Source organism: Hemitrygon akajei, chromosome 18, assembly GCF_048418815.1.
Source record: "Hemitrygon akajei chromosome 18, sHemAka1.3, whole genome shotgun sequence".
NCBI lineage: Eukaryota > Metazoa > Chordata > Chondrichthyes > Myliobatiformes > Dasyatidae > Hemitrygon > Hemitrygon akajei.
In genome coordinates this window covers 77,120,700-77,133,311 of record NC_133141.1, presented here as the reverse complement: position 1 = coordinate 77,133,311, position 12,612 = coordinate 77,120,700, and the positions used below count along the sequence as shown (strand labels likewise).

Sequence of the window (12,612 nt, the reverse complement as noted above, 5' to 3'; positions counted from 1 at the left end):
GAGTCGGGAGGGGCGGGGGTGGGCAGTTAGACTCGCCACGGAGGAGAAGCGGCGCTGAAGGTCACTGAAACTTACCCCCCCCACCCCCTTCACGGTCTCTCGCCGCAACTTTGTAACCGGGTTTTTTTTTATTCACACCCCCCCCACGGGAAAGATTGTAAACCCACCCCCGGATTCAGCCCCCGTTAGTCTGGTGTGTCTTTTCCCTCCGCCATGTCTCCGCTGTGTCTGCTCTGCGTGTGTTTGCTTCTGGCCGCGGTCCTCTGCGAGCCGGGACCCCCTCACCCGATGTCCTAGTTGACAGATACTTCATCCCCGCCCAGTGCACCCGGGAGGTGCAGACCGGAGATTTCATCCGCTACCATTACAACGGCACCTTTGCGAACGGAGACCAGTTCGACTCCAGGTGAGAACGGGTGGCGGCGGAGGGAGGGTATGGGAATCGAACTGGCCACGGACTCCAGCATCCGCGGTCCTTCCCGGGTCTGAGCCAGCCTGGGGCACTGTAGCGCAGCGAGGGCCTCCCAACCTTTGAAATTGCTATATGGGGGCCTCAGTGCTTCCGGGTTGGGACCCCATAGCGGGATCTTCCTAAATCGCGATGATCGGCGTCCGGCTGTAGCATGTCTCCGGGGTGCGTTTCGTCTATGTTCACCGGGTCGAGCAACATCTGTGTGGGTGTGTGAGTTAGGGGGTGGTCCCGAGCGTCGACTGTACCTTCTCTTCCCCCCCCCCCCACACACATCCCCAGGTCCCACAGATTCTGCTCGACCCGGTGAGTTCCCGCAGCAGATTCCCATCTTTCCGGGAGGTGTTTGTCAGGGGGTCGCCGCTGTTAACCCGAATGGGTCGCGTTTTGGTCGAACCTCGGGATTGGCGACCCCCGGTCGCTCGCCAGTTCTGCGGGATTGTCGACATGAATGAAACTGCAAAATTTAAGTACCCCTCCCCTCCCCTCCCTGTCCCCTCTCCCTCCCCATCCCTGTCCCCCCCTCCCTGTCCCCTCTCCCTCCCCATCCCTGTCCTCCCCCCCTCCCTGTCCCCTCTCCCTCCCCATCCCTGTCCCCCTCTCCCTCCCCATCCCTGTCCCCCTCTCTCCCTCCCCTGCTCTCCTCCCTCTCCCTCCCCTCCTCTCCTATCCTCACTCTCCTCCTCTCTTCTATTCCCCCTCCCTACCCCCTACCCCCTCTCCCCTCTCCCTCCTCTCTCCATCCCTCTCGCTCCTCATTCCATTCCCTCCCTCCTCTCTCCATCCCTCCCTCCTCTCTCCATCCCCTCCCTCCTCTCTCCATCCCCCTCCCTCCTCTCTCCATCCCCTCTCCTCCTCTCTTTTCCCCTTCTCCCTCCCCCCTCCCATCCCCTCGCCCTCTCCCCCTCCCCCACCCTCACTCCCACACCCACCCTCTCCCCTCCCGTACTCTAGCCTCTCCCTTCCCTGCCTCCTCCGTCCCCTACCTCCTCTGCCCCCTTTCCTTCCCTCCCACTTCCTGTCCCTCTCCCTCCCCTCGTCCCCTCCCCTTATCTACCCTCCTCTCCCTCCCCTCCCCTCCCCTCCTCCTGTCCCTGCTCTCCAGATTTCCGCCCCAGTACTCCAGATATTCCCGTGCCCGATCGCCCGACCGCTGCCACATCAGCGGGAGGCGCTGCCGGTGCGGGATGATATCTCGGCCGGCCCGCTGCTTCCTCAAGGAACTCGCTGGCCCAGATTCACGCAGTGAATCCACACTCCCCTCTGCCCGTTAACTTCTCCGAACGTAGCGCGGGTGAGGGTGGGGGTGGTCTCCCCAGCCCCGGGACAGCCCCGTTCCGTGTCGGCTCCCCAGAGTGCGATAAACAGATGTAGTAACAGTTAGCCGGCCTTTCGGCCCCTCGAACTGGCCGCGCCGTGGCACCACGTTGCTACGCGACCGTGAATCTTCTCCGGTTTCGTGTCTCCTTGGCTGCTCCCGGTGAAGAAAATGATTCTCAATTCTATCTCCAACCTGAGCCCCGAGGCTAACAGACCTGGTTCTAGACCCCCCCCCCCCCGCCGGGGGATGTATTAACCCCCCACTATTCTATCGGTGCCAAAACCCTCCCCCCAATCATGTTGAACTTCAACTCATATTCCACATTCCATTGGATCCTAAAACATAGGATATCCCTCTGTACCATAGGAAACATCCTCTCCACATCCACTCTATCTGTGTCCTCTGGTCCTAGACTCCCCCACTATAGGAAACATCCTCTCCACATCCACTCTATCTGTGTCCTCTGGTCCTAGACTCCCCCACTATAGGAAACATCCTCTCCACATCCACTCTGTCTGTGCCCTCTGGTCCTAGACTCCCCCACTATAGGAAACATCCTCTCCACATCCACTCTATCTGTGTCCTCTGGTCCTAGACTCCCCCACTATAGGAAACATCCTCTCCACATCCACTCTATCTGTGTCCTCTGGTCCTAGACTCCCCCATTATAGGAAACATCCTCTCCACATCCACTCTATCTGTGCCCTCTGGTCCTAGACTCCCCCACTATAGGAAACATCCTCTCCACATCCACTCTATCAGTGTCCTCTGGTCCTAGACTCCCCCACATAGGAAACATCCTCTCCACATCCACTCTGTCTGTGCCCTCTGGTCCTAGACTCCCCCACTATAGGAAACATCCTCTCCACATCCACTCTATCTGTGTCCTCTGGTCCTAGACTCCCCCACTATAGGAAACATCCTCTCCACATCCACTCTATCTGTGTCCTCTGGTCCTAGACTCCCCATTATAGGAAACATCCTCTCCACATCCACTCTGTCTGTGCCCTCTGGTCCTAGACTCCCCCACTATAGGAAACATCCTCTCCACATCCACTCTATCTGTGCCCTCTGGTCCTAGACTCCCCCACTATAGGAAACATCCTCTCCACATCCACTCTATCTGTGTCCTCTGGTCCTAGACTCCCCCACTATAAGAAACATCCACTCTATCTGTGCCCTCTGGTCCTAGACTCCCCCACTATAGGAAACATCCTCTCCACATCCACTCTATCTGTGTCCTCTGGTCCTAGACTCCCCCACTATAAGAAACATCCTCTCCACATCCACTCTATCTGTGTCCTCTGGTCCTAGACTCCCCCACTATAAGAAACATCCTCTCCACATCCACTCTATCTGTGCCCTCTGGTCCTAGACTCCCTCACTATAGGAAACATCCTCTCCACATCCACTCTATCTGTGCCCTCTGGTCCTAGACTCCCCCACTATAGGAAACATCCTCTCCACATCCACTCTATCTGTGCCCTCTGGTCCTAGACTCCCCCACTATAGAAACATTCACTCTATCTGTGGCCTCTGGTCCTAGATTCCCCCACTATAGGAAACATCCTCTCCACATCCACTCTATCTGTGCCCTCTGGTCCTAGACCTCCCTCACTATAGGAAACATCCTCTCCACATCCCTCTCTATCTGTGCCCTCTGATCCTAGACTCCCTCTCTATAGGAAACATCCTCTCCACATCCACTCTATCTGTGTCCTCTGGTCCTAGACTCCCCCACTATAAGAAACATCCTCTCCACATCCACTCTGTCTGTGCCCTCAGGTCCTAGACTCCCCCACTATAGGAAACATCCTCTCCACATCCACTCTATCTGTGTCCTCTGGTCCTAGACTCCCCCCACTATAGGAAACATCCTCTCCACGTCCACTCTATCTGTGTCCTCTGGTCCTAGACTCCCCCACTCCCCAATCCAGGCAACATCCTTGTAAATCTCCTCTGCACCCTTTCTATGGTTTCCACATCCTTCCTGTAGTGAGGCGACCAGAACTGAGCACAGTACTCCGAGTGGGGTCTGACCAGGGTCCTATATAGCTGCAACATTACCTCTCGGCTCCTAAACTCAATCCCATGATTGATGAAGGCCAATACACCGTACGCCTTCTTAACCACCGAGTCGACCTGCGAGGCATCTTCGAGCGTCCTGTGGATGTTGACAGCCAGGAGCTTGGAACTGCTTGTCCCTTTCCACCGCTGGTCCCTCGAGGCAGACTGGTGTGTGTTCCCTTGTCTTCCCCTCCTGGAGTCCACAGCCAGTTCCTTGGTCTCTCTGAGTGCAAGGTGGTTGTTGAGGTTCCTCCCTCGGGTGGAGTAGACCTCGTTCCTCTGAGGGTCCCAGAGGCCAACCTTCTCCCCTGTGATCCCGGTATTCCCTCATCCCACGCCGCTGAATCCGATTTTCTGTCCACCTTCCGGGCTCAGAGTCCCGGGTGCCAGAGAAGGCACATGACCAGTCCTGTGCACGTGGTGCAGGGGATCCCTGTGTTGAAAATGCCCTGACTTACGGAGATCTGACTTCATGCAAACTCTCCCATTTTTAAAAAGAAAAATGATCATTTTGAAATTCAGTGGTGATGGGATGGGTGTAGCCACCGGTCAATTCAAAAAATAACCAGCCAAATTACGTAAGACCATGAGACAGAAGAGCAGAAATTAGGCCATTCGGCCCCATTGCTTCTGGCCTGCCATTCCAACATGGCTGATTATCATCCCTCTCAACCCCATTCTCCTGGTTTCTCCCGTAACCTTTGACACCCCTGACTAATCTAAAACCATCTGGGTAGCCTCCAGCCTGATGGTATGAACATTAATTTATCAAACTTCTGGTAATGCCCACCCCTCCCTCAATCCCTTCACCATTCCCCATCCCCTTTTCCCTCCCTCACCTTATCTCCTTGCCTTCCACAAAATGCTGGTGGAACAAAGCAGGCCAGGCAGCATCTATAGGGAGAAGCGCTGTCAACGTTTCCGGCCGAGACCTTCGTCAGGACTCAAAACAGGTTCAATACCGCCCCCTGCTGACCTGGAGGATTCAGGAGAGTGGTCCCAACATCTAAAACAGGTTCAATACCGCCCCCTGCTGACCGGGAGTGTGAGGAGGATTCAGGAGAGTGTCCCAACATCTAAAACAGGTTCAATACCGGTTCAATACCGCCCCCTGCTGACCGGGAGTGTGAGGAGGATTCAGGAGAGTGGTCCCAACATCTAAAAACAGGTTCAATACCGCCCTCTGCTGACCGGGAGGATTCAGGAGAGTGGTCCCAACATCTAAAAACAGGTTCAATACCGCCCCCTGCTGACCGGGAGGATTCAGGAGAGTGGTCCCAACATCTAAAACAGGTTCAATACCGCCCCCTGCTGACCGGGAGGATTCAGGAGAGTGGTCCCAACATCTAAAACGGGTTCAATACCGCCCCCTGCTGACCAGGAGTGTGAGGAGGATTCAGGAGAGTGGTCCCCAACATCTAAAACAGGTTCAATATCACCCCCTGCTGACCGGGAGGATTCAGGAGAGTGGTCCCAACATCTAAAACAGGTTCAATACCGCCCCCTGCTGACCGGGAGGATTCAGGAGAGTGGTCCCAACATCTAAAACAGGTTCAATACCACCCCCTGCTGACCGGGAGGATTCAGGAGAGTGGTCCTAACATCTAAAACAGGTTCAATACCACCCCCTGCTGACCGGGAGGATTCAGGAGAGTGGTCCTAACATCTAAAACAGGTTCAATACCGCCCCCTGCTGACCGGGAGGATTCAGGAGAGTGGTCCTAACATCCCAAAACAGGTTCAATACCACCCCCTGCTGACCCGGAGTGTGAGGAGGATTCAGGAGAGTGGTCCTAACATCTAAAACAGGTTCAATACCACCCCCTGCTGACCGGGAGGATTCAGGAGAGTGGTCCCAACATCTAAAACAGGTTCAATACCACCCCCCTGCTGACCCGGAGTGTGAGGAGGATTCAGGAGAGTGGTCCCAACATCTAAAACAGGTTCAATACCGCCCCCTGCTGACCGGGAGTGTGAGGAGGATTCAGGAGAGTGGTCCCAACATTTAAAACAACAACACACACAAAATGCTGGTGGGACGCAGCAGGCCAGGCAGCGTCTATAGGGAGAAGCGCTGTCGACCTGCGAAGTGTCTCAGCTGGAAGCGCCGACAGCGCTTCTCCCTATAGACCAGTGGTTCCCAATGTGGGGCGAACGCCCCCACAGGGGGGTAATTTGATTTTTAAGGGGGGCAATTCGAGAATGAGTTATTAACAGTGAATTTTTTCTAGTAAGTCTGTGTGAGTATGAGTGTGTGTGCGAGTTAATACATATGTGTATATACAGTATGCATACATAAAAATACTTGTGTGTATGTACATGTGTAATTGCGTATGTACTGTATATATAGTGTATCACCATCATTACAACCATCAAATGGCTTTCATAATTAAATTAATGAATTGACTGATGTAGGAAGGAACGAATGAACAAGTCCAAACGCGTAAGAAACTCGTACGAGGTCGCGCCAATGCTGCTTTTTGCAGTCGCTTTCGGTTCTTGGTGGTGTGAAGGTGTGTACATTGCGTCATCTCTTTTAAAACGGTGTATCTGTCTTTGTATGCTGTAGAAACGAATCGGCATTGTTTTATTTATTATTATTATTTTAATATCACTTAATGTTCTTTTTTTTTTACAATTTCTTAGTAATTTCTTCCTCAGAACTTTAACAGTCCTTTGGTTCTTTTATTTTTCTCTTTCATGAATGCCATGTTCTTTGGAGGCTTGTTTAAACCAAGTTAATGGTCTTTTAGGCTTCCTCCAGGTGAATAGGAGTTGACTTTTTGAATAATAAGAATTATATATCACCACAGGGGGCATCAGGATTTTAGAGGTGATTAGGTGGGGCATGGCCAAAAAAGGTTGGGACCACTGGTATAGATGCTGCCTGGCCTGCTGTGTTCCACCAGCATTTTTTTCTGTGTTGTTTGAATTTCCAGCGTCTGCAGATTTCCTCCTGTTTGCTCCTTGCCTTCCAATCGCTTTCCTCCAGGGCTCCTGCTCCCTGTTCTTTCTCCCATGGTCTTCTGTCCTGTCCTATCAGATTCCCCTTTCTCCAGCCTTGTGTCTCGTTCACCCAATCAACTTCCCAGCTCTTTGCTTCATCCCTCCCCCTGCAGATTTCACCTGTCGCCTCGCGTTTCCCACTGTCCTCTCCCCCCCCCCCCCCCCCACCTTTTAAATCTACTCCTCAGCTTTTTTTCCACTCCATTCCTGCTGAAGGGTCTCGGGCCCGATACGTCAGAAAAACTTTATTTTTACACACACACACACACACCACACACACACACACACACACACACACACACACACACACACACACACACACACACACACACACACACACACACACACACACACACACACACACACACACACACACACACACACACACTTCCTCCAGCATTGTGTGTGCGTTATAACCATATAACGGAAAAAGGCCATCTCGGCCCTTCTAGTCCGTGCTGAACGTTCACTCTCACCTAGTCCCACCGACCCGCACTCAACCCATAACCCCTTTCCTGTCCATATACCTATCCAATTTTACTTTAAATGACAATATCGAACCTGCCTCTACCACTTCTACTGGAAGCTCGTTCCACACAGCTACCACTGTCTGTGTAAAGAAATTCCCCCTCGTGTTACCCCTTTTGCTACTCAACTCTCAACTCATGTCCTCTTGTTTGAATCTCCCCCTACTCTCAATGGAAAAAGCCTATCCACATCAACTCGATCTATCCCCCTCATAATTTTAAATACCTCTATCAAGTCCCCCCTCAACCTTCTACACTCCAAAGAACAAAGACCTAACTTGTTCAACCTTTCCCTGTAACTGAGGTGCTGAAACCCAGGTAACGTTCTAGTAAATCTCCTCTGTACTCTCTCTATTTTGTTGACTCTGGATTTCCAGCGTCTGCAGATTTTCTCCGGTTTGTGTTTGGAAAACGTATCGCAGCTGAACCGTATTCCCCTCCCCCATGGTAACCGGATAGAAATGTTCACAGGGCAGCTGCCACTTCATAGCGGGAGGCTACTTCAGAGATTTGCTTTGGAAACTGACAGGGCAATCTCTTCTACTTGACACTTTGTCAAGCGATTAAACATCACTACAAGGCCATCGACACCAAAGTCAAAGTAAGCCAATTGTCAAAGGCCTCCCAGCATCGGGCGCATCCATGTGGAGTGCTGACGCTGGAAAGCAGCGTCCATCAACTGAGACCCCACCACGCAGACCCCATGCCCTCTTCTCCCTGCTGCCATCAGGAAGGAGGTACAGGAGCCTCAGGACCCACACCACCAGATTCAGGAACAGTTATTACCCATCAACCATCAGGAAGGAGGTACAGGAGCCTCAGGTCCCACACCACCAGGTTCAGGAACAGTTATTACCCCTCAACCATCAGGAAGGAGGTACGGGAGCCTCAGGTCCCACACCACCAGGTTCAGGAACAGTTATTGCCCCTCAACCATCAGGAAGGAGGTACGGGAGCTTCAGGTCCCACACCACCAGGTTCAGGAACAGTTATTGCCCCTCAGCCATCAGGAAGGAGGTACGGGAGCCTCAGGACCCACACCACCAGGTTCAGGGACAGTTATTACCCCTCAACCATCAGGAAGGAGGTACAGGAGCCTCAGGACCCACACCACCAGGTTCAGGAGCAGTTATTACCCCTCAACCATCAGGAAGGAGGTACAGGAGCCTCGGGACCCACACCACCAGGTTCAGGAACAGTTATTGCCCCTCAACCATCAGGAAGGAGGTACAGGAGCCTCAGGACCCACAACACCAGGTTCAGGAGCAGTTATTACCCCTCAACCATCAGGAAGGAGGTACGGGAGCCTCAGGTCCCACACCACCAGGTTCATGAACAGTTATTACCCCTCAACCATCAGAAAGGAGGTACAGGAGCCTCAGGTCCCACACCACCAGGTTCAGTAACAGTTATTACCCCTCAACCATCAGGAAGGAGGTACAGGAGCCTCAGGACCCACACCACCAGGTTCAGTAACAGTTATTTACCCCATAACCATCAGGAAGGAGGTACAGGAGCCTCAGGACCCACACCACCAGGTTCAGGAGCAGTTATTACCCCTCAACCATCAGGAAGGAGGTACAGGAGCCTCGGGACCCACACCACCAGGTTCAGGAACAGTTATTGCCCCTCAACCATCAGGAAGGAGGTACAGGAGCCTCAGGACCCACAACACCAGGTTCAGGAGCAGTTATTACCCCTCAACCATCAGGAAGCAGGTACAGGAGCCTCAGGTCCCACACCACCAGGTTCAGGAACAGTTATTGCCCCTCAACCATCAGGAAGGAGGTACGGGAGCCTCAGGTCCCACACCACCAGGTTCATGAACAGTTATTACCCCTCAACCATCAGAAAGGAGGTACAGGAGCCTCAGGTCCCACACCACCAGGTTCAGTAACAGTTATTACCCCTCAACCATCAGGAAGGAGGTACAGGAGCCTCAGGACCCACACCACCAGGTTCAGTAACAGTTATTACCCCTCAACCATCAGGAAGGAGGTACAGGAGCCTCAGGACCCACACCACCAGGTTCAGGAACAGTTATTACCCCCCCCCCTCCACAACCATAAGGAAGAGGGTACAAGAAGTTTGGTATGGGCCCCCAAATCCTAAGGACTTTCTACAGGGGCACAGTTGAGAGCATCCTGACTGGCTGCATCACCGCCCGGTACGGGAACTGAACCTCCCTCAATCGCAGGACTCTGCAGAGAGTGGTGCGGACAGCCCAGCGCATCTGGAACTTCCCACTATTCAGGACATTTACAGAGACAAGGTGTGTGAAAAGGGCCCGAAGGATCATTGGGGGACCCGCGTCACCCCGACCACAAACTGTTCCAGCTGCTACCATCCGGGGAACGGTACCGCAGCATAAAAGCCAGGACCAACAGGCTCCGGGACAGCTTCTTCCACCAGACTGATGAACTCACGCTGATTTGAGTGTACTCCACATGACATTGACTGTTCTATTATTTGTAAATTATTATGAATTACTGTGACTGCATATTTAGATGGAGGCGTAATGTAAAGATTTTTAGGTGTAAGAAATAAAGTGAATTCAATTCGATAATAACCATTCAGATACAGTAATATAGGATAAACGGGTTACTGAATAGATATAGCCATTCCAAACACACTCAACTTACAGAAATCAGTAAATGAACACCAGAAATCTGCTGAAGGAAAAGAGGAAATTGAAAGACGATGGAATATGAAAAGGGTATACATTGTCCCAGTAGTAATATCTACAACTGCTATCACCCCAAAGTCACTACACAATGGCATTGAACAGTGAGGTCCACTCAGTGATATGGATGTAAATCTTTGGAAAGCCACGATACTAAACACCTCCAGAATAGCCCGAAAGTTCCTTGCAATTGAGAAACGAGCGTGCTCGGCTACGCCCCACACCTCAGGTTTTACCAGCTTGAGATAATTCTGGGAACGCAAGACTCGGAAACTGAGTCCGCAGGTTGTGGACGAGATGAAACCTGCAGATGCTGGAAATCCGAGCCGCGCCGACTGTTTCCACGGGGGGGGGGGGGGGGGGAGGGGGACACATCTCTTCCGCAGAAGCTGCCTGGCCTGCTGAGTTCCTCCCGCATTTTGCGCGTGTCCGCGGATCGCAGAATCAGCTCTTTGAGCTCCAAGATGGATAAGCCACCTCCACTGTCGGCTCACTTGGCCTATTTATTACTCCCCAAAGTCCTTGCACTCCCCACCCCACCCCAGAGCTTTGTAATCGTGAGCAAACTTGGGTATATTACACTTGATACTCCCGTCCAGAACATTGATAGAAGGGTTAAACGTCTTCCCACCGGCCTCCAAACTAGCAGGAGAAAAAAAAACCGACTACTGATATAATTATACGTCGTCGTTAGAGAGAGTGAGCACGGTGTCAGGAGGTCGTTCTGGCCCGACGAGGCCGCGCTCCACCCGATGCGTTTGATTAATCTGCTAACCCGTACGCGCGGTCGCCGGGAGGACGTGCCAACTCCTTACAGACAGTGACGGGAACGGAACCCAGGGCCACCGCGCTCTGTGAAGCGTCACGCCCGCAGCTCCGCTTGTTTTAACCGTCCAGTGTTCCAGGTAGAAATCCTTCGCTCGGGGGGGGGGGGGGTGCTGTACGCTGCACCCAATGGCGGGAGTGCTGGTGTTGGCACCCCCTCCGCTACTGGTCAGGCATGGACGGTGCCCCCTCGCGGTCCGGTGCAGGCCAGGGCAGTACGATATGGAGAGCAAACTCCCCCCGCCTTTGCCCCTTCCCCTGTCCGCTGGGCCTCGTGGCTACGCCACACGTGATTGGATTTTAAGGCGCCAGTAAGCCACTGGTAGTCTGTCTCTCCTAATAATCTTCTTGAGTGGGGTGGGCGGAGGTGCACGCTGGCGGGGAATTTTCATTTGAACCCTGTGTTTCCTTTCCTCAGCTATGACCGGAAAAGCACCTTCAATGTGCTGGTGGGAAAGGGGAGGCTGATCCCGGGGATGGACAAGGCCCTCCTGGGAATGTGCGTGAACGAGAGGCGTCGGATCGTCATCCCTCCTCACCTCGGTTACGGCAGCCAAGGAGTTGGTAAGGCAGCTGTACCCTCTCCCCACCCCACTTTCTCTTCCGTCTGCAGTGGGGCGCCCTGACTGACCCAGCTGCTCACTGACTAATCCAGATGTTTCTGGTCCATGTGCTGTCTGATCCAGATGTTTCTGGCCCGTGCCCTGCCTGATCCAGATGTTCCCTGGTCTGTGTCCTGTCTGATCCAGATGTTTCTGGTCCATGTGCTGTCTGATCCAGATGTTTCTGGTCCATGTGCTGTCTGATCCAGATGTTCCCTGGTCTGTGTCCTGCCTGATCCAGATGTGTCAGGTTCTAACCTGTCTGATCCAGATGTGCTAGGTCTGTGTCCTGTCTGATCCAGATGTGCCAGGTCTGTGCCCTGACTGATCCAGATGTTTCTGGTCCATGCCCCATCTGATCCTGATGTTCCCTGGTATGTGTCCTGTCTGATACAGATGTGCTAGGTCGGTGCCCTGACTGATCCAGATGTTTCTGCACCCTGGCCTGTCTGGTCCAGATGTGCCAGGTCCTGAACTGTCTGGTCCAGATGTGCCAGGTCCTGAACTGTCTGATCCAGATGTGCCAGGTCCTAAACTGTCTGATCCAGATGTGCCAGGTCTGTGCCCTGACTGGTCCAGATGTTCATAGTCTGTGCCCCCATCTGATCCTGATGTTCCCTGGTATGTGTCCTGTCTGATCCAGATGTGCTAGGTACGTGCCCTGTCTGATCCAGATGTTTATAGTCCGTGCCCTGTCTGATCCAGATGTTTATAGTACGTGCCCTGTCTGATCCAGATGTTTATAGTTTGTGTCCTGTCTGATCCAGATGTTTATAATTTGTGTCCTGCCTGGTCCATATGTTTATAGTTTGTGTCCTGTCTGATCCAGATGTTTATAGTCCGTGCCCTGACTGATCCAGATGTTTATAGTCCGTGCCCTGTCTGGTCCAGATGTTTATAGTTTGTGTCCTGCCTGGTCCATATGTTTATAGTTTGTGTCCTGTCTGATCCAGATGTTTATAGTCCGTGCCCTGACTGATCCAGATGTTTATAGTCCGTGCCCTGACTGATCCAGATGTTTCTGGACCATGGCCTGACTGATCCAGATGTTTATAGTCCGTGCCCTGACTGATCCAGATGTTTATAGTCCGTGCCCTGACTGATCCAGATGT

The 12,612-nt window shown here is 52.9% G+C and overlaps 1 protein-coding gene across 1 annotated transcript in view; it reads left to right on the top strand.

The window, feature by feature from the left end:
* Positions 1–12,612, top strand: part of LOC140741535 (peptidyl-prolyl cis-trans isomerase FKBP10-like) — a 59,700-nt gene continuing 47,088 nt past the window's right edge. The window contains 3 exon segments of the mRNA XM_073071837.1: positions 1–276; positions 279–406; positions 11,317–11,462. Coding sequence (XP_072927938.1) covers positions 214–276; positions 279–406; positions 11,317–11,462 — 337 coding nt within the window. The 5' untranslated portion in view covers positions 1–213.